Source organism: Varanus komodoensis, unplaced genomic scaffold (assembly GCF_004798865.1).
Source record: "Varanus komodoensis strain SLA01 unplaced genomic scaffold, ASM479886v1 scaffold3, whole genome shotgun sequence".
Lineage (NCBI taxonomy): Eukaryota > Metazoa > Chordata > Lepidosauria > Squamata > Varanidae > Varanus > Varanus komodoensis.
Genome location: NW_025335761.1, coordinates 60,909,910 through 60,937,015, shown reverse-complemented (window position 1 = coordinate 60,937,015; position 27,106 = coordinate 60,909,910). Strand labels below are relative to the sequence as shown.

Genomic DNA, 27,106 nt, shown 5'->3' with positions numbered 1-27,106 from the left:
TGTAATTTTCTTGTTGGTCAGCAATTCTGAGCAGAAGTTCTTGGATTACGCACATACGATAGCAGCCTTGCTCACCTCCCAAATATATTGGCCTCAAGCGCTCTTATTTCCTAGCCTGTGTGGCCAATGTTGGCTGGGAATTATTGATATGGTAGTTTGACGCATCCCTGCCAGGGGCCATCTGGCTGAGAATTATGAGAGTTGTAGTCCAAGACATCTGGGGGACACTAGGCTGAGGAAGGCCAACAGAATGTGTTGTTTGGAATGGAAGATGATACCCAACTGGTAAACCACAGGCTGGACAAAATCACCATGAATTTAAAAGTCTTCTTGCTGGGGTGCACTGAATAATTCACCTGCCTGATTTTTCAGGGTGAACACACTGCTTTTAAGGAGCCAAATTTCCCTTCTTTGCCACTTTCCCCACGAGCTCACCTTGTGTGTCGCCAGGGTTTTGCCTGGTGCCTAGTACCATTTTTTAAAAGCAAAATTATTGTAAGAATTTATTTACCCAGGAGTTGGGCCACATGAATTATTCTGCTCAGCCAGAGATCCCTTCATGCCAGAATAAGCTACCTGGTCCTTTCTAAATCCTTCGGACTACAACTCCGATAATCCCTGACCATCAGCCATCTTGTCTAGACTTTATTTGAATTCTAGTCCAAAGCATCAGGTTGCCTATCTGTGCCTTTACCTTTCCGTAAGGTACAATAAATAAGGTTCCTAAATAGCCAATAAATGGCTAATCAAGAGAAGTAAAGCATCTCTTGATGAACAATCCCTTTTCCCCGTTTGTACTTGATGCCTCTTCAGAGTGCTGTTTACTCCTTCCGAGAGTGTTTGTAAAACTGCCTTTTCCCTTTTAGGTTATCCCTATTTATCAGTCAAAGATGTCTGTTTCTTTCTTTAGCTTCCACTTCCAAGTTGAAGGAAGGTGTGAATTGTTTTCCTGGTAGCAAGCACTTGGAAACAAGCCCAGGGAAGAAATGCCAGGCGAAGTGTTTATGTCAAAGTTTAAGCTTAAGCTGATGCTCAGAAGGATGGGATGAGTCACCTGCCTTTTTCATAGGGTGTAGATTATGCTCTGTAGTTTGGAAGGAAGCTCTCCTGCTCTTGAAGGTTTCCACTTTAGGGATTTGATGCCTTTGCGCTTTCCTCCATTGCATCTATCACTGCCATACAAAACCAAATTATACCACAGTCTGCACATGAAATTGTGTTGTTGTTGTTGTTAGTCGTGAGGTCATGCCTGACCTATCATGACCCCATGGACAGCATCCCCCCAGGCCTTCCTGTCCTCCTCCTGGAGTTCCACCTAAGCTCACACCATCTGCTTCAGTGACTCCATCCAGCCACCTCATCCTCTGCCGTCCCCTTATTCTTTTCCCATCAATCGTTCCCAGCATTAGGCTCTTCTCCAGGGAGTCCTTCCTTCTCATTAGGTGGCCAAAGTATTTGAGTTTCATCTTCAGTATGTATGTATGTATGTATGTATGTATGTATTTATTTATTTAGAAAATTTCTATGCCGCCCCATTCGCCGAAGCCTCGGGGCGGCTCACAGATATATCAATTAAAATATAATACAATAAAATATAAAACAAGTTTACAATATAAAATAAGTCGCCCTGGCCGAAGAATAAAATAAATAAATAGTATTAACAGTTAAAATGATGTTTGAATAAAAAGGTCTTCGCCTGGCGCTGAAAAACAAATAACGACGGCGCCAGGCGGACCTCTCTGGGGAACGCATTCCATAGATCGGGCGCCACCACAGAGAAAGCCCTCCTCCGGGTACTTACCCTCCTAATTTCCTTCACGGAGGGTTCCCGGAGAAGGGCCTCTCCCGCAGATCTCAAGGGGTGGGCGGGCATATATGGACGTATCTGGCCTTCTAAAGAGCAGTCAGGGTTGATCTCCTCTAGGACTGACTGGTTTGATCGCCTTGCAGTCCAAGGGACTCGCAGGAGTCTCCACCAGCACCACAATTCAAAGGCCTCAGTTCTTTGGCGCTCAGCCTTCCGTATGGTCTAACTTTCACAGCCACACATACACACATGAAATACATAATATCAATCCTAAAAACTATATTACCTATATTAACTATATTGCCTATATTAAGTAAATGTATATTAAGTAAATGGAGAGGCTGCAAACTGTGCCCATTTTCCATGACTGCCGATCTCCTAATCAGGCAGGGAAGGAGGAAAAAATTCATCTAGAAGTCAAGGAGTCTGCAGTGTCAGAGTCTTAAAGTGAAACTTGGGAGGAAAGGGGTTGCAAATATTCAGACTGGGCTCTCTGCTCATATCCTGGATTGCCCGTGCAACAGCTGGATGCAAGAAACGAACAATGGTTAACCCCCAATTTTTGAAAATGCAAAACCCAGCTCTTGCTTGGAACTGTCTGCGTCCATAGACCGATGGTGCAGACTGCATGACTTTAACATCTTGGAGTGGAGGACAATTTCTGTGTGGACAGTGTGATTATGTAGTTCAGTTGCTTGGTGGCACTGAATTTAGTTGCGTCTGAGTGCAGTCAAGGGAGTTTTCTGTTGTTGGAAAGGGACAGTAAGTTCGTGTCCTCCTTCTTGGCCAGTATGTCCTCTAAGCCTTCTAGGGCAATTTATTTACTAATTAGGTAACTTATTAGGAGCTAATTAGATGAATACATATTACAGCTGCAGTCTGTCAGTTGATGGAATTAGCCTTTTTAATTGATTTTATTATGCTTAGATTCTATGATGTCGGTTTTATTATAATGTTGTGCCTATGGTAAGCTGTTTTTGAAAATGTCCTTTGATGAAATTGTGGGTATAAATGCAGGCGAATGCTCTCATATTCCAAAAGAAGCATCACTGTAATATATATATGCAATATATTCCTTTGTAAATTTGGAATATAACATTCTTCCCTATTAATATCAGAAGCAAATGTCTTGAAAAACTGAACAGTTCTTATCCCATTATTACTTGGGAGAGCTAGCTTAATGAACCACTGGAAAGGGGTATAAGCCAAAGACCACTTTTTTGTGAAATTCAAAAAAAAGCTTCAGTTTTGTGAGATTCGCCGCTATTGCTAACATATCTTTTTCAGGAGGTTGTGCAATGCCATGCTGGGGACCCCATTACATAATAAGTAGAAATGGTTTATTTGATCAGCCTACTGCTGGTAAATGGGTTAAAATGGACATTCCTAACAAATATGCCACTGAGAATGCAAACTGGATATTGCATCCTGTAAAGCAATAAAAAGATTCTTTGGAATAACACAAGTCACTGCACACAACGCATAATTGGGCCATGGGTGATTCTGCGGTGCAAGCGTTGTTCTTGACCAGCCTGTCCTAGAACAAGGACAGAGCACTGAAGTCCAGATGCTGCCTGGGCATGTGTGGGTAATCAGAGGGTGTTCACTAGGTTCACAGAGTGAATTCTGTTTATTCTATTTCCGTACCACCCAGTAGGTGAAGCTCTCAATTGAGGTGCAGCCTACACGGAAAGTTTAGGATGGCATCAAAGATAGATTAAAAGTGAGCTTGTTGACAGTTGAACACACCCTACTAATTGAGAGGTTTGTCCTGAATGTTCTTAGCTTTCCAAATTTGATTGGCTCTCTAGGGTCATTAAATAGGTGGGGTTCATAAATGTAAAATCACAAGACGGTCTACAAAATCATGAGAACTTGGGAATTGTAGCATCATGTTAAATTGGTTTTGCATTCTGGTTTGTTTTATGGAGCACGTGATCCTGTAGGTACACAGAAAAAATATGCAGACCCTCTTTTCCCTGGCTCTATTATTCAGTTATTCTGCATGTCTCTCTGCCTTCCTCCCCACCTTCCACCATCCTTGTGCTTCTAACACTGGAAGGTGTTCTAGGAAATGCAAAACTTCCCTCTGCTAAACTTTACTAAGGTTGAAGTTAGTAAATTTACTAGTTTCTCAGTCAGTTACAAGAATCACAGAGCTACTGAATCAAATCTCCTGACCTTGTTCCATGGTGTAAGCTCAAAAGCCAGATGTGGAAATGAATTTCTTAACCTTGAAGGTTTAACAGCTTTTTCAGTCCTCTGGGGGGAAATGTATAGAAGAAGGCACCTACTTGCAGGATTTCTTTTGGAACTAATAAATATGGGGATATTTTAAATGGAGCATAAGTTGGCAGTTCCTTAATAGGGACAGAATGGAGAGTAGGATATCCTGATCTATGTAAGGGGCTCGGTTTCAAGTTTGGCCACAACTGTCCCCGAAAATTCTGGGAAGGAACCTTTTTCTTCTCTAAATAAGGTATACATGGGAGACAATTCCAACTTCTGCAAAACCAGGAAGTTTTGCAATTCCAACTTCTGCAAAACCCCTTGAGGTCCGAAACCTGTCTTGTGACATTCAAAGAGATTGCAAGATCCGATCAGAAAACCTGAGATTTGGACAGACTAATTTGGGACTATTGTTATATGCCTTCTGATTCCGATGCACAAAGGCGATTGCTAGACCTGGTCAGCTAACCACGTGCTTGTTTATTTTCTTGTTCTTTGTACACAGGCTCCAGTCAGGCCTAGTCAGAAACAAATTACAGAGGGGCTACAAAGCTAATTGCCAATTGGCATCTCCCGCTTACTAATTAGTCTCCTTCATGATTGTTAATTGAAACTGCATGGGTCGACTCTTGTGTGCTGATTGCATGAGGGATTGCATGGCAGAATTTCAAACTGAAATGATGAACACAGCGTTCCATTGTTGTGTTTTTCTTTAGAAAACCTTCCCAATTCAGCCTGATCTTTAGGGATGTGACCACCATTTCCGGTTGCCGTGCAGTCGGTTCCTGTGACCACTGGGGGGCCGGCGGCAGCCGTCACTGGGAATTCCTTCCCATGACCGTTGTCTGCCCATGTGCAGCCTCTTTGCGGCTGTGCTGAACCTGTGAGGTTTTCTCGTGCACTGCCTCCGGGGAGACACCATCACTCATGGAATCATATAACCATAGAATAGGAGAGCTGGAAGGGGCCATGAAGGCCATCGGGTCCAACCCCCTGCTGTTGCAGGACACCACGTTGCATCATCCCACTCAGATGGCTGTCCAGTTTCCCTTGAATGTCTCCAGCGTGGGAGCGCCCCCCACCTCTCCGGGCATCTGGTCCCACTGCTGTATTGCTCGGACAGTGAGGAAGCTTCTCCTGATGTCCAGCCTGAATCTGGGTTGTCGCAGCTTGAATGGATCATTCCGTGTCAACTGCAACTTCTTGTTTGCCTGCCTCTCCATGTTCCCCAGGGGACGATGGTGGTGAGAGCAGGGGATGCCACAGCCAACCTGTTCACTGGTGGGGATGCCCACTTATGGAGCACCAAAAATGCACAGCCTTGCCTGGCCGGTTCCTGCTACCGAAGCAGCGTGAGGAACCCTCCTTTCAGAATTGTACTGTACTGCTTAGAAATTGTGCAGGATTGGAAAGGGTCAGATATTAGTGAGTTGCAGATGTGGTGTGACAATTTGTGATACCTGGCCCTTCCTGAGATATTCACCAATCAGGAATGATTGCCTAGAGGTATGGTTAAAATGAAGGCTGTCTTCGCCCTACATTGCCTGGCTATAAATCTACATCAAGGGTTCAAACAGAATTCCATTTTGGAGAAGCACCTGGGGCACATGCCAGTGGAGGGCAGAGCCCACCTGCAGAGGTGGACCACAAAGGCCAGCAAATTAAGGCTTTTCCTGCCAGTAACGAAGCCTTCAGAGGGGCAGTTGGGAGAAAGGGAAAGGACGAGAGGTGGAGCCATTCAGACAATCCCAGATTGCAGCCTTGGGATGGCCTGTTGGGGAAAACAAAGCCTGACCATTTGGGAAGTCCTGGAGGGCCAACCCTACACCAAAGGTTCTGCATCCCTACTACACATCCTGGACCCCCCTGTGTTCTGCAGAGAATACGGCCTGACATCCAGTTTTGATTTCATTCTATTTTTCTCCCTCCATTTTTCCTGCAAAGAACTAGATCCCAGCTCCCCCCAGCTCAGTGCTCTGACTTCTACACTGCAGCTCTTTCGGCTTGGTTCGATTTCATAGCGACGCTCCAGAGGAAACCAGAAAGCAGCACAGCCCTTAAGTAGCGTGACACCAGCTCAGAAACAGTGATTGGGAGCACACAGCGTAGTGAGCCACGCTCGTTTATGTAGCAGGCTAACGAGGAAACCAAGCTCAATCAATTAAGCTATTGTGGGAAATGATTTCCTCCCGATTGTAATGCGAATCAGTACACCGGACTGGATATTTTTGTGACCTGCAAAACTTATCCCTTCCTCTCTTTCTTTCTAGGATGAACTCGATCTGACAGATAAGCATAGAGAAGCCATGTTTGCACTTCCGGCAGAGAAGAAATGGCAGATATATTGCAGTAAGAAAAAGGTAAGAAACCCAAAGCAAAATACCCTTCTGCCACAACTTTCTCTATCTCTTTCTCTCATTCCCTTCCTTTTTAATGAGGTGCTTTTTGAGAAACAAAATAAACAAAAATACTGCGGAATGTGTTTGAATCAGTCTGCAAAACCTAGGCCAGCCTTGTCCAAGCTGATACTTTTAAGCTAACGTAACTGGCTGGGGGATTATGGGATCTGTAATCCAACCCCTTTGAAAGGACTACCCTAGTCTGACCCAGAGGAAGTACCCTAAATAAAAGTGGTAAAAAGGTCATCAACTCGGAGCAGGGCCTTCTCTGCGGTGGCACCCAGACTCTGGAATGTACTTCCCAGAGAGGTATGCCTGGTGCCAAGCTTATACTCTTTTTGATGCCAGGTCAAAACCTTTTTATTTAAGCAGCATTTTAAAAGCAATAGTTTTTAATGTACAGTTGCTTTTGCTTTGTTTTGTGATTTTTTTTGTGTTAATTGCTGTTTATTGTTTTATACATTATTGCTGTTTTAATTCATGTATTGGAAGTTGTTGTTGTTTTAAATTGTTCTTTTAAAGCACTGTAAGCTGTCCTGAGATATTTATATAAAGGATGGCATACAAAAGCTTTTAATAAATAAATGAATCCCTAATGAAGAAAGGGGAAAATGATTGGGTACCTTAATAATTTCTGGTTGTTCTTCTAGTTTTATTGCAATCCGTGTTCAACCTCTATACACAGGGAAGGAAGAAATCACCATAAAATAATTACTGTTATATAATGAACAATGTTTTACCTTGAAAGCACAACATGTTTTGTTCCTAGAACTGATTCTGCTGGCTTTGATCCCCCTTGTCCATAGGAATGCTTGGTGTGCGGGGAGGACTTATTTCTGATGTGATAGAGTGCCTAGAAATATTTTAAATAAATAGACAGATCATCATTTCCTCCTCTACTAAAGAGCCTTCTGTGGAAAGCCTGCTGGTGTATCTGGACTGAGTATACACATGGGACGTACATTACAATCTCATGAGATAAAAAATATGCTCCCAGGCATTGTAGTGTGACTTGGGTAATGAAGAGGCCGAGCCTATAAAACACAACCCTGTGGAAGGACAACTCTTTAAGAAGGGTTTGTGAGATCTTTACAGCAACTCGGAGCCTCGGGGCCTGGCATACCCCACATAATTGAATCAAAGTGATGCTTTTAGGCGTGGGGTGGAAGGAAGGGGACTCCCTCTTTGCCAGTTCCCCTTGTCTTTTAGATTTGTGCCCATGGTAGAATCCAGGCTGGCTGGTCTTCTCCTGCTAAAGCTGTGCCTACCTAGCAGCAGTCACAGAACCGATGGCATAATGGGCTTTGTTCTGAAAACCGAGCATTAGATGTGGCATCTCTTTTTAATTTTGTGTTTCATTCTTAATTTTTATTTGCATCTCTTTATCTGTGCCTAGCAAACAGGTCCAGCTTTGCCTGGGTAGGAGCAGCTCTTATTTTATAGAGCAAACCCTTCAAAAATATACAAGTGTCAGGATAGGGGCCTTTGGTCACGTCCATGGCACATGCTGGGGTGTTCCCCTCATGACCCCCTGAAAGACAGGTGTGTCCACTCCATTCCCCAGTGGGGCAGGGGGTATCTGACCCATAGCAAGGAAGAGACAGCATAACGCTCTTGTCTGGCCTACTAAACTTCCCAGTTTCCGATTGTATGGACTGTGTGCACTGGTTGAAGAAGGCTGCCCCGGTGACTGAATATGTTCCACCACATGGATATATTTGCATAAATTAGCATTAATTCATGTGTCATGCAACCAAGGCCCAAAGGTACACGTGCTTGGCATGTATGCCATGTTTCATCAGCTTCAGTGCCACAGTCTTGGCGGTGATGGACAAAGAGGAAAATGCATCCTTTTCTCATAGAGGGAACCTGCCCCTATAAAGAGTCTGAGAAACAGAACAAAAGAATTGAAGGGAAAATACATGTTGGTTGATTGGTTGGTTGGCTTGTTTCCATGCCACCCAATAGCTGATGCTCTCAGATGTCCAAAAATATGACAAATTTTAATACAGACGGCAATATTGTTTTCAAATTTAAAACAGTTAATTAGCAATCACAAATTCCCATCAATCCATCATATACCTAGACAATACATATGCATAATAACGGTACCCAAACATGTTTCAATCATTCTGCTCCTCAGTTGGAAAACTGTAAGGATAAGCCCTAATTACCGCCCTTATTGAAAGAAAGAAAGAGAGAGAGACAGAGAGAGACAGAGACAGACAGACAGGAAGCAAACCAAAAGCTTAATACCTGAATACCTTCAAGAAAAGCAAGTACAAAGCTGCTTCCATCACTTTTCATAGTGCCCCCCGCCCACCCCCCCATGCTGGAAATGAGAGTGTCTCCCCAGGGAGGGAAAGGAAGGGAAGCAGTCGCAGCCAAGATGCAGGGGGAATGGGGGGGGGGGGGGGTGCTGGTTGTACCTTTTCAGCCAGCTGTGCTGGGTTTGGGTGTTGGGGTTTTGTCAAATTTGTACACAAGTCAGATCACATGAGTAAGCTAAATGTTTGTCTTAGTATATGTACATATTTTACCTTTCTATGTATATAAAACTCAAAACACTTCCATATTCACTAAAACATCTTAAACACAATGCAGCATTCTAATAATGATAATACAGTAGTATTAAAGTAATAAAGATAGTCTCTCTTCTTTCTCCAGTCACTTTATAATTTCCACTTTAGTTTCCATCATGATTGCTTTCCTCTTCTTTGATGCATCAACTGCACTTGCATCAGATTCACATTTTGGAGCCATGGTTACAAGGGCAAATGGTAAATTAAAACCACATAGGAACAACATGCCCCCAAACACACTGGCTTGGGTATGCTCAAGCTGATGCCATGGAATGAAAAGCCATGATTACTGTATCCCTAGGGAACCATCCAGGCACTAAGAGAAGAGTTGTCAAACTTGTCACATAGTCCCCGAGAGATAGCCATGACTATCTCTAGTGAAAAGTCATGAATGCCTCTAGTGAATCTCTATCTCCTTGGCTATCTCTAGGGAACTATGTGGCCACTGATGACAAGTTGGTAAATGTGCCACATATTTCCCTAGAAATCGTCACAGCTTTTTGCCAAGAAATATTCATACAGGGTTTATGGCAGTCTGCATGTTCATCAATATGGATTGTTTGTAACCCCAGCGTTCTTAACCCAGGGACATCCATAGCACTCGAACATGGGGTGGTCCTATGAACAGATAGGTAGGCGATGCAGGACAAATCAAAGGAAGTTCTTCTTTGCACAATGTATAGTTAAACTATGGAATTCACAGGCAGATTTATTTATTTATTTATTTATTTATTTATCTATCAATCAATCAATCAATCAATCAATCAAAAGCTTTTCTATCCCATCCCCTACAAACGTCTTGGGGCGTCAGTAGAGATGGATACCAATCCGGATGACTCTAAAAGGCATTTGGTCAGATTCATGGCAGAGGAGATTAGCTCTGGCTATGAGCCTTGGTGCCCATGTGCTCCGTCCTTCACCAGAGCTGGCAAGCCTGCATACACCAGTTACATAGAAAAACAGAAGCAGAGCAACTCAAAAGGGGCTCCCAGGCCATCTAGTCTGACCCCTGGCTCCAGTCGGCTCCACTCATGAGATGCCTACCATGTGCATGTCCGGCCTGTCCTAGAACACCCTCACCGATGGGGCCTCAACCACCTCCCATGGAAGCCCATTCCATGCCCTTGGAGTCCTAACCGTCCTGGCATCCACCCTAAATCTTGGTTCCCTGAGCTTTGCTCCATTGGAACATGTCCTGCCCTCCCCTGCAGGGGAAAAAGGGTCATGACCCACCTCTGCGTGGCACCCCCGCATGTACCTGTATGTCACTAACAGGTCCCCTCTGAGCTTCCTCCTCTCAAGGTAGCCAAGACCCAGCTCCCTCAGTCTCTCCCCATACGGCTTTCCCTGCAATCCAGCCACCATCCTAGTGGCCCTTCGCTGCCCTGATTCCAGTTGCTGAGGAGCTGGGCAGGAGGAGGTCTTGCACCCCTCCTGCTGGAGGGATCCTGCGGGCAGCTGGTTTGCCCCCCACGTGCATGGACTGTTGGACTGGCTGGACCCTGGGTCTGATCCAGCAGAGCCTTTTGTTTGTTTGTTCATTTATTTATTTATCGATTTATATCCTGCCTTTTTCCTACAAAGGGCTCAAGGCAGCTTACATCATTCTCCTCCTCCATCTTATCATAAGAGTTTTTCTTACGTGCTGAATTCTGGAGTAGGTGAACCGCTCCTTACTCCTCCATTCACCGATCTGTGAGTCAGGTGAGGCTGAGAGAGTGTCTTAACAGACCAAGGCCTCGGCGTCTGGGCACCAAACGGGGAGTGGGTGGACGGTGCCCTGTTCGTGAAGGTTTTGCCACACAGAATTGCTGCAAAGGGACCTGACGGTCTCTCTCCATTGCCTCCGCTCGCTGCAAGCAGCCCGCTGCCCCTCGAATCCGTCCTGCCTTCCCCTCGGCCGCCTGCTTGCACACTTGGCTGCCAAACGGTTCTGCATCGTGTGTGTAATCAAAGGACTGCGAGGGATGAATAACAAAAGCAATCTTGATTCAGAAAGTTTTCGATTTATTACATAATGACTGTGCTGGGGAGCTGGGGCGGGGGTTGGCTTGGCTTGGCTGCTTAAAAAGGGAGTAGGAAAATGTCAAGCTGCAAGTAAAAGCAACTCCATGGGCAGCGACCCAAAGAAGGAATGTAACCGACATTAAATAGAACAACTGTTCTGCAGCCTGGACTGGCAGAGGGATTTTCGGATTATGATAGAAAAAGGCCTTTGAAGTCTTTTTAGGCCAGTGTATGGTCCTAATAAGAAAGGGAAATGGGGATACCTCATCAAAGGGATAAGATCCAAATTTGAAAGTAATATTATTGCATTTGGGTTGGGGTTTCCGCTAATCCCCAAACGCTTTCTTCTCCACTAGACTTCCCCGTTCCTAGAAAGGATATCAGTAGGCCAAGGGAGTGGAGACAGGGTGGGCTTTGAAGCTGCTTTCTCCCAAGGTCAAGAAACGTTGTTGTATTTTGTGGTAGAAAGGGAGGGGTGTCATATCTCTTTAAGACATTTCCCTAGAAAGAAAGCGAGTTTACTCTGTTTTGCACATCTAGGGGTCTGTCCTGCATTGGCAAGATTACCAAGGAAGTTTGGGCTCTTGCTTTTGCTTGTGGGATTTGGCATGCTGAGAATGTCCGCTTTCGTTTTTAAACAAAACATTCTAGTCCTCATGACTGGGGGGAGAGGCTGGAAACTGTAGAATCCAGCCACCTGCTGTGAGGCATGGCAGACAGATTGCCAGCTTTCCCATAGGATTTTAAAATTATTTTTAAGCCAAGATGCACCAGGTTTTAATATTTTTATTGTATAATTTGGTTCTTGCTGTAAGCCACCCCAAGGCTTTGTTGCGATGGGGACGGCATAGAAATGGTTTAAATAAATAAATAAATAAATAAATAAATAAATAAACGCTGCACAGATGACAGAGGGCCAAGAAAAACCTTTCTAGTTTCTGAGCCACACAACATAGATAGCGGGCAGGCTCCAACCTGGACTATTTGTGAATGTGATTTTATATCCCCTTCTTCTGCAAAAGAATGGCACTCAAGATAACGAATGGTAAAGCCCAAATTAAATGCAAAACAAACATTTCAAAAAGGAAGCAATAAAAAATGAAATGGCAGCACCCAGTTAAAAATCGCTCCAGCTGCAGATCACCAAGGACATGCGTGTGCAAAAGCCATTGAGAAGGACCTGCCCTGCATCCCAGTCAAACTTGCTTCTGAAGGAGGCAGTACCACGAAAAGTTGCTAGTTTTGCTTCCAGGGAAAGCTCTCAATTTAATCCACGACCCACTTTTGGTCTTTCTGTTCGTCCAGAGCATTCACAAAACTCTCTTCCGGCCCCATATTTTGAATGCATCAGTTTTCTTTTTACCAAGAGAAAGGCCCTCCTCTAATCATTTTAAAACCCGGGCGGGTGAAGGAGAAGTTGCTCTTCCACGTAGCCCTGCCATCAAATTATGGGTCATAATTAGCACTTTAATTATTCCCGGAAGTAGACCAGTGGCCATCGATCTTGTTGCAACAAGGCAGTTAAGAAAGAGAAACCTCACCATCACCCTAAAACTCTAAATCCACCATTCTGGGCACCATAGAAACATAGAAACAGAGCGAGTCAGAAGGGGTTTCCCGGGTCATCTAGTCTGACCCCCGGCACCAGCCGGCTCCGCTCACGACATGCCCACCATGTGCACGTCCAGCCTATCCTTGAACCATGTGTGTGTGTGTGTGTGTGTGTGTGTGTGTGTGTGTGTGTGGAGAGAGAGAGAGAGAGAGAGAGAGATACATATATATATGTGTGGATACTACCATTGGTCTGGCCCAGGGTAGGAAATGGGCAAAGTCCTTTGAGAATTATTCCATGTAATAGGAGATCTGTGTGGCCTGAATCTACCTAGGTGCACATTATTGTTTGTTGATTGTTTCTTTAATATCTTAAGAGCCTCCCAAAATAAAAATTTATAGGAGAGACTAAATAGTAGTTTGCTGAGGTGGCTTGGAGCACCTTCCAGCTTAGACCCAGCTGTTCCCTTCCCTGGACAGGTGTAACTTGGTTTTAGTCACCTCTGTGCTGGCAACCGCCAAGTTAGGTTACTGCAAGGTGCTCTACATGGGGCTGCCCTTGAAGACTCTTCAGCAGCTGCTGCTTATGCAAAAAGGTGGCATCCACACCATTAATTGGGTCCAGACCATCTGAACATGGAACTGCAATTCTGGCTTGCTTCCAAACCTGATTCAGGGCAGTGGCTTTAACCTGCAAAGTCTGACGTTGTCCTTGTGAGGACAATACCTAAGGGAAAGCCATTATGATCAACAGCTGAGGCATCTTTATCTGCTTGCTCCCCAAGTATGATCTCCTCAACAAGGCCCACCTGATGTCCACAGTGCCACCTTTTCGGCTCCAGGTCAAGGTTGCCCTCTGTTCCCAGGGATTTAGTGGTGTCGAACAGCATATGGATTGTTTATTGTGAACAATGGAGAAACTGGAATTGCACCCTATTTTACATAGCTCAATTCAAACAGAGACTGTAGCCAAGAAGTGGGGTGGGGTGGGGGAGATGGAGGCTTGGAAGGACAGCAATAACAGAACTGGGAAAGATCGTCAAGTGTAAGGACATTTCCCTGGAGACCAAGGCCAAGATCGTCCACACTATTGTATTCCTGATCACTAAGTCTGGGTGTGAAAGCTGGACCATGAAGAAAGCCAACAGGAAGGAAAGTAATGTGTTTAAAATATGGTGCTGGAGGAGAGCTTTGTGAATACTCTGTACCGACAGAAAGACCAAGAAGTGGGGGTCCTGGGTCAGATCAAGCCAGAGCTTTTCCTGGAAGCAAAATGGACAAAACGGTGGTTGTCCTGTTTCAGACACACCAGGAGAAAGCCAGACTGCCTGGAGAAGACAGTCATGCTAGGAGAAGTCCTAGCAAGGCAGAAGAAAGGGAAGAGCGACTGTGAGACAGACAAGGAAGCCACTGCCTGGGAGTTGCAAGAGCTCAGCGGGGCTGTCCCGCATACGACAAGTTGGAGAGCTCTCATTGCCGCAAGTCAGGGATGACTTGACGGCACATCACCACAATGGCATAAGACGGATGTGTATGTGAGCTGCCTTGCAGCTTGTCTGGTATTTTTATGCAACCGATTTTGGCTTTTTAAGCAGTTTTAAACTGTATACATTGAGCTGTTATGTGATATTTTATGTCCTTGTGCTTTTTATGCATTGCTGTGAATTGCCTGGAGAGCTTCAGCTCTTGGGCAGTATAGGGATGAATTAAATAATAACTTGGATAGGCGAGGGGAAGTTGGTATTTTTTTAAAATGAAGCTGGCATGCCAGTCATCTGTAAACTGAGAACAGGGGAGCGCATGAAGCATGTTGAATAACCTGAGAATTAGTCCAAGCCAGATTATGGACATCGTAATAGCTGAGTGCAGAGAGCCAGATGGAAATCGCTGCTGGATTTTATGGAATGAAAACCTTTTCTGTGAAGGGTTTTTGTTAAATCGCAGCAGACATTAGTCTAACCAGAGTGTTACATGCACAGCTGCAGCGGTGGGACTCTGCGAGAGTCGCTTGCTTTACTTTTCTTTTTCTGAGAACTTGGGCTCCTTTGTACAAGTGCTAGTTTTCAAGCTGAGCTGATTAAGCAAGAACAAGCACACGCTTTCTCTTCGCAGCTGTGAAATTAGCAGCGTCACTGTGCAAAAATGAAAATAGGCAGTCTTTCTCATATGAAAACATTTTCCCTCTTTTACACACGCTCTCTCTCATTCACTTGTTACGCTCAACCACCTACGGTGCTATTCTTTGCATCTTAGGGCAAGAAGCAAAAAGAAAAAGGCCCACAATCCTATGCATGTTTGGACAGAAAGCTAGCTGGGGTGTGCTGGGAAATGCTGCCCTTTTTCTGTCTAAACATGTGTAAGATTGCACCTTTAGTGGATAGAAACATCCAGCTGCCAAGAATGTTCAAGCAAAATCTCAGGATTCTAAGAATAGCTAGAGAACAACTCTGGTCATGGGGATAACTTGCACCGGTTCCTCTTTGGTTGGCTGCTTCACTGGAGCCGCTGCGCATTTTGCAGAAAGGGTTGGCTGCATGCATGCATGCATGCGTTCCAGCAGATTGCGGGGCCAGTGGTCTTTCTACACCCTGGAGCTCAGCACGGGCAAAAAGCCCCCTCCTGGCTTCCAGAGTGGCCAACAAGCAGAGCCTGAGGGAGGTAACCCTTTCCGGGCGCATAGCCTCTTGCTGCTCCAGAGGAAAGAAGCATTTGTGGAGCTCATTGCCAACCGGGGCTGTGATGGCCACTGGCATAGGTCGCTTTTTAAAGAGGACAGATTCGTGGAAGAGAGGCCTGTCCAATTTGAGTAGTCACATAACGCAAGGTCATGCAGCTCTAAATGCCACATGCTGCAGAAGGGACGGGGTGGGTGGGTCTTGTTCCCTTCCCTGGGGCATCTGGTTGACCTTGGTTGGAAACACAACCTTGGACTAGCTCAGAGATGGGCTGGAGACAGGTGGCCACATTGTCCATCTTGCCATAACCCATCACAGGTGCGGTCTCGTCAGCACAGTGCTGCTGAATTTACCCCAGCATTTTAAGAACATAAGGAAATTAGCAAAGCCCTGCTAAATCGGACCCGAAGTCCATCTCTTCCAGCACTCTGTACACACGCGGGCAAACCAGCTGGATCCCCCAGCCTGATGGGTGCAAGACCTCCCTCTGCCCAAGCTCATCCACAGTGGGTGTCTGCAAGCAGGCCTCCTCTGGCGAAGCAAGTAGCACGTCCAGAAAGCCACCCAGACTGGCAGCCATCAGCACTTTCCCTGGCAGAGAATTCCATACACTGTGTGAAGAGGTCCTTCCTTTTCTCGGTCCTAAACCTCCCCCTAGCCATCTTTCTGGGATGATCCCAGGTTTGAGTGGCATGGGAGAAGGAGAAAAAAGTCTCCATCTCCACTTTCTCCACACCGCCCATTATTTTAAGCACCTCTGTCGTGTCTCGCCGTCCTCACCCTTTTCTCAAGCTAAACCCTCCCAGTTGCTGTAGCTTGTGCCTCGCAGGGGAGCTGCTGCAGCCCTGATCATTTTTCTTCTCCTTCTCTGCGCTCTTTCCAACTCAGTGATGTCCTTTTTCAGCTAAAGCGACCAGAACTGAACACCATGTTCCATGTTCCCAGTGTTGTCCCACCAAAGATTAGTGTAGGCATAGCCATGGAGGAATTTAGCAAAAGAGGTGGGGAAAAGCCCCCTTTAAAAGCAAAAAACAGCAATCGGTCCTGAAACTTTGCTGGCACATGGCCAGATTGCAACAGCAAACCTTCCCTTTTTGCTTCATTAAAAATGGACTTTTTTCCATTTGGACCACCAGGTAACGGAAGCGCAGTGGTGGGACAGCAGAAGGCCACGCAAAGGCCCATGGTGGCAGCCTGTGGCTCACGTGTCCTCGTCCCCCTCTCCCGAAATCTTGGTCTGAGGCAGAGGACTATTCTTGGATTCTCATGACAGATGGTATTGTTTCAGTCCTGTTAGTACTGCCCCATTTAAAAAGAGGTTTCTTTTTTTTGCTTACAACTACCCAGGTCTTGGGGTTTGGGGGCTTTCGGGGGGGGGGGTATTCCCTTTCTCCGCTATGCAGCCAAAACATGCATCTGTTAGCAATTTTAGGGTTTTAAACTGAAACTTTAAAAACAACGAGCCATTTGACCATGAAAGATACTTGGTCATGCCGTATTTGCTTATTGTTAGCGTTAGGTATAGCCGTCACCACCACAAAACCTGGGAAATGCAAAACGTCGGGGTGGGAAATGGAGTGTGGGGAGGCCATTGCCGGTCCAGAAGAAAATAATATACTCGTGAGTTGCTGATAAGAATCCAGTCTTGATCAGATCTGGATGCAATGCTGTGAAATTACAGCTTGTCTGGGGAGCTGTTGTTTCAGACCTGTCGTTCCCCAGAGGCCAAAGGAAAGACTCTGAGCTTTTCCTTCTCTCCGTCTGCTTTCTCTTCATGGGGAGGTCTTTTGTAGCAAGTAAACTTGAAGATTAACCGTAAAAGCAACACGAACAAAGCACACCCGAAGCTATTTAGGGCAGGGGTGGGCTACTTGGGTCCTCCAGATATTTTGGGCTACAAACCCCCGCAGCACCCACTGTTGGCTACATTGGCTACGTCTGATGGGAACTGAAGGCGAAAACATCTGGAGTGCCCCAAACGGTCCCGCACAGATCAGAGATAGAAGTGGGCCAAATCCCTTGCTAAAAAACTCTCTCTAAACTTGCTGCCTGCAGAGCTCCTGGACTGTCTTTGCTCATGTACTTGATCCTTCTAGTTGGATCCTGGTGTTCACCGAAACATTTCTGGCTCTGGATTTAGACTCTATGCGCTGCAGCAGCCTTTCCCTCGCAAATGGGCACGGTCCCACTTCATAGACTTATCAGCCAAAGCTCCCATTCCTGTTATGGGGCAGCAGCATGTCCTTGCTGCCCCCACCTTGCCCCTGCGCATGTGCAGTTGCTTTGCTCATGTGCAAGACTGAAGGAGAGCCAATCCCAGCCCACCCCTAGTGGACACCTCCAGTGTGGGAAAGTGTCTATTTCAGAGTTTCACAACATGGCAGCCTCTGGGTGGGTTGGACTGCGACACCCATCCTCCCCAGCCAACTTAGCCAATGGGAATTGTGAGAGCTGTAGGCCACCACCTAGCAAGTCCCCAGCTGAGGGAGCGGTAGACCTCTATGTTTTTTGTCGGTAGGTGGGAAACCTTAAAAGGAAGAAGTCTCAGACGGCTGGTGACTTTCCGGATGATCCGTCTTGTTTCATTCACTTCCAGATTTTGATGCAGTACATGTTGCACCAAGGCCCAGCTGGTTTCTTTAAAAAGTCTGCCACCTTTAATGAGATATCTTGGTCTCCTTTGCCACTCATCCTGGGGGCATCAAGCTGATGAGATCAGCTCATCCTCTTTCATGTGGCTTGGAAGGCAGCCATCCCCTGTGTCCTTCAAGCCACGGTGTGAAACAAGAAAATTGGCACATCTGTCTGTTTCGTGCTTTAAGGAAAAGCTACCCATTTAGGGCACAGACTTGAATCCTTGTTGTTCTCATGCCCTTTGGCCAGACCTTTGGAAAACTGGAACATCAAAAGAACTGAAGACAGATGTCGCAGGAGGAAAGGAGTAATGTTGCACCCGACTGTTGTGTACCGTATTTTTCGCTCTATAAGTCGCACCTGTCCATAAGACGCACCTAGTTTTTAGAGGAGGGATCCATGGAAAGCTTTCTGATAATCACAGGCACATTCCCCATCACTTCCCCATGGGCTTCATTAAAAGACGGGTTGCCATTTGAAAACACACACCGACCTGTGATTAACAGCTCTCACCTGCGCCGGAGGACGGGGGCGGAGCAAGGCGTGCCGAGCGCATGCCGGCCAGGTGGTGCCACGTGGGGCCAGCAGTGTGCCGGCAGTGGTCTTCCTGGGTGGTGGGGGTGAGCAGTCCATCTCTCCATGCAGCCGGCAGGTTAAAGCCTGCGGCTCCTCCTCCTCCTCCTCCGCACGCCTCCCCCTGAGCGGCACAGCTCTCACCTGCGCCGGGGGGAGGGGCGGAGCAAGGCGCGCCAAGTGCGTGCCAGCCAGGTGGTGCCACATGGTGCAGACGGGCCGGCAGCGTGCTGGCGGTGGTCTTCCGGGCGGCACAGCAGCGGCAGGTCTTCGCGGGCGGTGGGGGTGAGCAGTCTGTCTCTCCGTGCGGCCGGCAGGTTAAAGCTCACGGCTCCTTCTCCTCCTCCGCACGCCTCCCCCTGAGTGGCACAGTTCTCACCTGTGCCAGAGGCGGAGGGGGGTGGAGCAGTGCGCGCTGAGCATGTGCCGGCCAGGTGGTGCCACGTGGTGCAGGCGGGCCGGCAGTGTCCCGGGCGTCGGGCACACACACATTCACTCTATAAGACGCACAGACATTTCCCCTTACTTTTGAGGGGGAAAAAGTGCGTCTTATAGAGCGAAAAAGCTTGGGCAAATATTAATGGATGGTAGTGGGGCAGTACAAGAGAAACGCCTTAGCATGTGGATAGGAAGATAGTTTTCCCTTCTTCCGTTGCATCAGAGCCTGGGGTCATCCCATGAAGCTGATTGGTGGGAGATGCAAGGAGGACACAAAACATTGGCTCCCCATTCATAAAGCACGGATCCAACGGTTGCTGCTTCTCTGCTCACTGTGTACCAGGCACAGCCTGTTTAGTCCTTTTAGCAGTCCTGGCACAGGCTCTTGAAATACACCTGGTGGCATTGCCGTCCAGACACACTCCCTTATGTTTGCCTTTGTTAGAGCCTCTTCACTAATGGCGAGAATGTTGCAGGGAAAATTTAATCCCCTTGGAACCCAGCGTTTTTAAGCCTGAGATCACCCAGGCCCCCCGCAGTTACTGGGTAGTGGTCTGCACCACCAAAACTACAAGCTTTTAGAACATATACAGAGTATTTTATAGCTTCTGAGTCGCATGGGCCCAGCAGTTGGGCAGTTGATGACACAAGGTGAACACAATCAGAAGAAGGTGAGAGGTCTGCAGAGGGGCCTCAATACAATGGCATTGGACTGCAGGAGATTAACATAATGATCACTCAGACACAGGGATTCCTGTGGGTCTTGGCACACAAATGAGGGTGCTTGCAATGCTGTTGACCTGGCAGCCTGACCAGTTCTTGCCCATCAGCAAAACCAGAGCCCTGGCAGCTTCTTGGGGAATCCATCTGTCCCACCTCTGAAAGTAACAGCAACTGCCAAGCAGCAGCCTGGCTTGGAATTTTGGGTGCTTCCCGAGAAAGGGGTGCAGGCATTTTATAACACAAAGGCACATAAGCAGCCCTTTCCTGCCAGGATTTACCTGCATTTTCCCAACACCTCCCGCACAGGGTGCAGAGACTCTTGCGGGACCTCTCCGTGTCACACGAGGCTATCCAGGGACCCGTTCAGGCTGAGAGGCTCTCTGAAGAGCCAGCGTGGTGAGGACGGAGTTGCAGAGGAGCAATGAGGGAAGCAGAGCATAAGTGGCCCTCTCGCTGGCGCTAAGGCCTCGGTGGGACAGCTGTGGGCAGGTGCCACAACCAGGAGGCAGGGCAGAGATGGGGGGGCTGAAATTAGCAGCTCCCCCCAACCACTCGAGGTAGCACTTCAAGCTGCTCTGGGGGAAGATCCGCCCCAGACGGTGTGAGCTGCCTTTGCAGTTGCTTTCCTTTATTTAAATCCGTTGCAACATATTTGTCCCAGTCGAGAGCCGAACGTGATGATTTATCTGTCTTTTGTTTCCTAGCGTGTAGGTCACGTCCCCCTGTGTTCCATAACAGGAACAGGACTGGGCTGGGTCTGGGAATCTTTCCTTCCAGCTGCAGGTGAACTCTGCTCCTAGGTAAACCTTGTCATGCTAAAAAAGAAAGCAAGACAGACAGAAAGAGGGAAAGACAGAAAGAAAGCAGGGAAACATGACCATAAATTAAAGTCTGAAGTAGGACAGGCTGCAGAACTGCAACCTTAGATTTATTTTTTCTCTTCCAAGAAATGCATGCAGCCTTAGATTTATTTTTTCTCTTCCAAGAACTGTTTTTTACAATTCTTTCTTCCTAAATTAGTAATTGAATGCTGACTGCCTTTCTTTCTTCTTCAGTGGTGTGTTTGCAAATAAGAGACAAACAGAAGAGAAGTGGGGGAAAGGAGGAAAGGGGGGAAACAAAGACATTAAAGTGTATCCATTTATCAAAATCAATTACAACACCATTAATAAAAAAGGACTACGTGCATTTCTAATGCAGACAAGAAAATGCAGCGCGTAACAAGCCAAAGCTGAAAAGAGGCTAAGGAATCGGTAACAGAAAGAGGACTGCACCATGGCGTTTGAATTTCTCCAGTGACATTTTGTCTGTGGAATAGCCTTTGCTTGCCTGTTCCAAGAATCCCCATGAAAATGGAACATGTCTCCACTTTGGGGGCTTGATTTTTAGACAGCTTATTAGAAGGCCGCCTTGTGATTGGGTCTGTCATTCATGAGTTTTTGAAACAACTGTGGCATATGGAACAATGCAAGTTTGATTTCACCGGGGATCAAGAAGTTTCGCCAGCTGCTCAAGCTCAGTTGGACAATGCCTGCTTGGTTTTTTCCACAGAGCAACATTAGTGAGGTTGAATTTCTTTTTGCGCTGGCCAATAAGCTGAAGCATTCTGGGTGCTTTGCGAGAGTTCACAGAAACAATACAATAAAATACCACAAACCTTATCAAAATACAAAGATGTTGAAACAAAAAATTGAAAACAGCTTAAAAGCAGTATCCCACAGAGAGGATTTCTGTAATAGCATCTGCGGTGGTCCCCACAAGGCCTTGGATAGCCAAATATGTCTTTAAAAGTCTCGGCATAAAGGGCCATCTTAACCCGGTGCCAAAAAGGAGGCAAGGTTGGTGCCAGGCAGGCCTTAGTGAGAAGGTTGTTCCATAGATGGGGGCCACCACAGAGAAAGCCCTTCCTCCCGTTTGCTGCCCTGAGTCTCCTTCTCAGTTACACTTGGAGGGGGGTTGAAGGTCATGCCTTCATGGGTAGGTCACAGCTTGGAAAGGTGTGATCTGTCAGCTGTTGTGGTCCCGAGCTATGCCGTCCTTTTCTGGCCAGACATTTGTTTGCATTTAAAAGGAGAGCCGATGAGGTGTCTGTGTAATGCTGTGAGGGCTGGTCCCCCGTAAAGCCAGGGGAGGAGCTTGCCTCAGACAGCAGAGTGGGAGGCGTAGCAACCGGTGCCACACAAAACACATTCACAAATATATTTTCCCTGAATTCAGTGCTCAGAGAGAAGAGATCCAGTTCATACATCATGATCATGTGCACTTTTTCAAAACTGTGGATTATCCTGAATCTGTGGCTTGCTGTTGGGTTCCTCCAGCTTGTCCGGGGAAGGACAAGGTAAAATTCCTGGTTTGCGGATCCTGATAACCAAGCCATAGATGGGAGGTTTGTGGGTTGCTTGATGGCTCCTGGTATGGTCCCAGGATTTGGTCTGGAGATGCACGAGGCAGCCAGCAGTGCTGGAGCCGAGCAGGTCTGGGGCTGGTTAGTGCTTGCAGGAGAGACCACCTGGGAACCATATGTAGCCACCTCGAGGTCCATGAAGGAAGACAGGTGGGATGTAAATAAATAACCCACAGCTTCAAAAAAAACGTGGGTGGTCGTGATGTGCAAACCAGGCGAGGGGTTTGGGTTTGTTTGGCTTGACTGCTCCAAACTGTCCAGGGTTTCAAGCACGGATCTTTTCCAGATTCTCCAGGGACCAAACATGGGATCCGCTATATGCAAAGTGGGCTCTGCAGTTGGATTCACAGACCTTTTCTTTACAAACAAAACGAGTGGTTTGACCAAAAGTGAGACTGGACAAAGTGTGCGCACAATGATTCGGATCTTGAAATAACCGTCTGTCCCAAACTTGGCTAACTCCCCACTCCCCGATCCTCAACCCGTCGGCGTCTGTTCGGCAAGTGGAGAATGCACACCTGAGCAAAGCAACCACCCAGGCATGCAAATGAGCCTCTGAGATGCAGCTTTCCTCCTGAATAATGCATTTGCACACTTGAGAGCCAGCGTGGTGTGGTGGTTAAGAGCCTGGGACTGGGACTCGGAGGATCTGGGTTCGAGTCCCCGCTCAGCCATGGAGCCAACTGGGTGACTTTGGGCCAGTCACAGACTCTCAGCCCAACCTGCCTCACAGGGTTGTTGTTGTGGGGATAAGATGGAGGAGGAGAATGATGTAAGCTGCCTTGAGCCCTTTGCAGGAAAAGGCAGGATATAAATTGTGGGAAAAATTCAGCTGCAGCAATATCCTCCCAGTACTTCAGCCTTCCCCAAACTGGTGTTTGCCCTGTGCATTGGTCTGTAGCTCCCAGCATGCCCCTGCCAGTCACGTGGGCTCAGGCAGGCTGGGAGTTCTGGTCCTAGCGCTTCTGGGTGGCTCCAGCTTGGGGAAGGCAGCTCTGCTTCATTGTACGGATGGATATGAGCAGTCACAGCTGTCTCGCTCGGTCGTAGAAACATAGAAAACAGAGCGAGTCGGAAGGGGCCTCCCGGGCCATCTAGTCTGAGTTCTGGTCCTAGCGCTTCTGGGCGGCTCCAGCTTGGGGAAGGCAGCTCTGCTTCATTGTACGGATGGATATGAGCAGTCACAGCTGTCTCGCTCGGTCGTAGAAACATAGAAAACAGAGCGAGTCGGAAGGGGCCTCCCGGGCCATCTAGTCTGACCTCCGGCACCAGCCAGCTCCGCTCACGACATGCCCACCATGTGGATGTCCAGCCTATCCTTGAACACCCATGTTCATGTTCTGCTAACAGAGAGCATTCCTGCAGGCTGGGGAGGCGAGGAAAACAGAACCCCCTCTGCCCATTTCAGCTGCATAGTTGTGACTGGGCCACTGGAGTTGTGCCGCTTTGCTCACCCTTCTTCCTTTCAGACTTTTATTTTCACTCGCTTGTTTCCCTCTTGGGCCTAAACGCTGTTCAGCCACCTGCCGCGTCCCGGTCCTACCTGACCCCAGGCCGAGACTGCTTGGGGCTGCGTCTGTCTTGTCTGCACGTCAGGAAAACGCAGGAAGCGGCTGTGAGCTTGCCGCCAGCAAGCAGCCACAGGTGCAGAGGCGGAAAGTGGATCTTTTCAAACAGCCCCTAGCTGCCTGCCAGTTTAGGCAAACACTGAACTAAGTGTTCGTGAAGGTTTCGAAATCTCTATGTTCGGTATAGGAATATGGGAACTTTTGATCAAACGGTTGAGCAAATGCTATGAAAAATCAAAAGCATCTTTTTGCTAGTCCTTCACATCCTGGGTGCTTGTTGGAGGGCAGGCAGAGCTTCACAAATGCATGGAAAGGAGGTTTTTCTAAGGTTCAGGGGAGGTCTCCTGCCTAGGTTTGAAACTGTCGGGATTTTCCACAATCTCGCAGTTTGGTTTGCACCCACCAGTTCTCATGCGCGTTCCTGGTTGCAGCTTGCTCTGCACGAAAGGGAAATTTGCACAAATGGAGCAGCAACCCAGTGTGAGGTTTGTGCAGATCTCCCCAAATTTGTGCAATTTTCCCCTACTGACTAAAGTGGGACTGAGTTGGCCTATTGAGAACACTGTGCAAATGGGAAAAAGGGCATAAAACAAACTGGGAATTGGAAACAGGGATGGACACAAAGCCATGCTCGGCATTTTCGCCTTGCTTGTGTTTGCTGTCAGAGCTTCCAGTGCCTGAATGTTTTGTGAGCAAAAGCAAAATGATTGGCCTGGAACATTTCTCAAGCACTCTCCTCCGCTTTGGGAGAAAGAGCTCAGAAATCCTATAGCCTTTCCAGCCTCATCTACAAGCTGGTTGCCCTACAGCTTAGCGGGGCTTCTCAGGCAGCCCCCTGTCCTTTGTAGAGACCCCAACCACCAACCCTTTTGCCAACGCATTTGATGGCACAGAAGCGACCCAACCCAGAGATTTCTCTGTAAAACAAGGCGTATGGGCAGCTTGCACATTCTTTTAAAGCAAAATTGTGCACCCAGATGCTTCCCAGGAGTGCAATTTTGCTTTTTTAATAAGGTGTGTGCTTTCTGCAACCTTTGCTCTAAAGGGAAATGACTTTTTTGTTTCTGCATTTTTGTGGCAGTAGGAAGGAGTGTGAATTTTGGGGGGAAATTGGTCTCTAACTGTTGCTTAACTTTCTCCACCCTGGTGCATTCCGGATGCTTTGGATTCATTTTCCCATCAGCCCTGCCCAGCATGGCGAATGGACAAGGATGATGGAGGTTGGTTACTGGACCCATCTCTTGGACAACAGGTTAAGGAAGGCTGCTGAGAAGGCCAGGAAAATCCAGCCTCTGCTACATTTTGCTAATAACACGCGAGTTGTATCTTGTAGTTAGTTCTTGGCAGGGGATGTACTCTTGGTAACACATGTTGGCGATTTGAATTCCCCTTTGCTCCAGCAGGAACCATGCATAGGTCGAACAGCTGGTCTGTGGGCTGAGTCAGCCCCCCAGGGTCCCTGTGGTTCCCGAGATGACCACCCACATCCCACATCCCCTATCCCCCACCCCCGCCAGTGCTTGCTGCAGGTTTCCTGGCTTGGGTGCACTTCCTTTCCCTGTTGAAATGCCTCTGTTTGCCACGGCCGGCATCCCTTGTGCTCCCTGGATGCTGATTCGGGGAGGCCCCAGCCGGTGGAACTGTGGCCTCTGGCCCCAAGGTTCAAGCTGCCCCACTCCTTCTGTTTCACTGATCTAGGCTTGCACCTTGATCATTGGAAGCAGTCCCTGAAACTGATAAAGCAAAGCAAACCTGGACAATGCCCGAAATTGCCAACCTTCTACATAAGTCCCAGAAGCTGCAGAGTTCGCTGGCAAGTGCATTCTCTCTCCGGAAGGGATGCAAAATTAACGGTGGATGGAGTTGCAAAAGCACTGCTGCAGTGCGCCTCTTTCTGCAAGTCTTGGGTCTTACGTCCATCAAATACTGGGCATTTTCCAGGCTTAATAAAATCTGGGGCAATCTCTCCACATCTCTCTCTGCTCTGCCGTTTGGCTGTGCTTTCGGCTTTCCTCTCTGTCTAGTCTCCCAGGAAATCTTTTCATTTAACCTCTTTCCCCTTCCAGGCATAAACTGCCAGATGGAAAGAAGGGATGAAGGTCAGGGTCAGGCTAATAGGTGGATGCCATTCAGTGACACTTCCCGCCACCTCTATTTTCAATAAAGTCTTGTAAGCAAAATGAATGGAGTGCCTTCGGGGTTTACAATGAACTGGCCTCTGTATAACCTGACCTGTTATTTCCAGAAGAGATCTCTAGGGATTTGGAGGCAAAAATGGAAATTACTCTGTCCAACATTATTATCGCTTCTTCATTCGTTTCAGTTCATTTCTATGCTGCCAGTAGAATCATAGAACCATAGAATTGGAAGGGGCCAAAAGGCCATCGGATCCAACTCCCTGCTCAGCACAGGACACCAAGTTAAACCATCCCTCCCAGGGGTCTGTCCAGCTGCATCTTGAATGCCTCCAGGGTGGGAGAGCCCACAGCCCCCCTAGGTCATTGGTTCCAGTGTCAGACTGCTCTAACAGTCAGGAAGTTTTTCCTGATGTCCAGCAGGAACCTGGCTTCCTGTAACTTGAGCCCGTTATTCCGTGTCCTGCACTCTGAGATGACTGAGAAGAGATCCTTTCCTTCCTGTTTGTGACAGCTTTTCAAGTACTTGTAGAGTATCTGAGGCTTTCTGGGAAGTTCATGTTGTCTGAATGCAGCTTAGATAACAAACCATGGCAAACAACTCACAGTTCACAGCCCACCAACAAACCATGGGTTCTTCGTGATTAACAAGCCATGGTTTGTTGGTGCAGCTGGGTTCAGACAATATAATCCATGCTCCAGGAACAACCAACCTACAGTTCAACAACAAATCACATTTAACTCATATTCAGCCTTTGAATGTTGCTTATTACTTTGTCTGAACCCATCAATGTGTTTGTGCACCTCGTGAGTTGTTAAAAGAAATCTCACCGCTTAAAAATAAAACCAGTAAAATGATCACTTTTTAAAACATGCAGTAAACCTGCGTAGTGACAGACTCGCAGGCAACATCACTGTAGCAACTGTTCAAAGGGAGCCGCTGTATCGTTCATAATGAACAAAAGACTGCCAAGGATGGGGAACATGGGCTTAATTCATCACCATTGGTTAGGGTGACAGGTGTGGCATTCCAGCATCCGGAAGGGCTGGATGGTAGCCACTGCTAATTTAAATGAATGAACCTTAAGTGTCCATCCTGAACACAAGAAGAGAGGAGGCCTGGCACATCTCTCCAGGGAAGGCATTCCACAGGTGAGGTGCCATGCAGAAACGTCCCCGTTGCTCGTACTCACCTGCCCTGATGCATTCAGTGATGGGACACAGAGAAGGAACCTCAGAGGACAATCGTTAGGCTTGGCCAGGTTCATACGGAAGGCATCAGAAATTCTTAGGGTGTGCTGTAATTGCATCCCATTGCTGCCTGATGATGGGGCTTGTGCATCTGACAGGTGGAGCTGGACACAGGAAATGCATGTTGTTG

The 27,106-nt window shown here is 47.3% G+C and overlaps 1 protein-coding gene across 3 annotated transcripts in view; it reads left to right on the top strand.

Annotated features, from left to right (window-relative positions):
- DAAM1 (dishevelled associated activator of morphogenesis 1) overlaps positions 1-27,106 on the top strand; it is a 189,719-nt gene that overhangs the window by 86,480 nt on the left and 76,133 nt on the right. For all 3 annotated transcript variants that reach the window (XM_044436533.1, XM_044436535.1, XM_044436534.1), the window contains exon 3: positions 6,307-6,396. In XM_044436533.1, the coding sequence (XP_044292468.1) occupies positions 6,307-6,396 (90 nt within the window). The remainder of the gene's footprint in view (positions 1-6,306; positions 6,397-27,106) is intronic.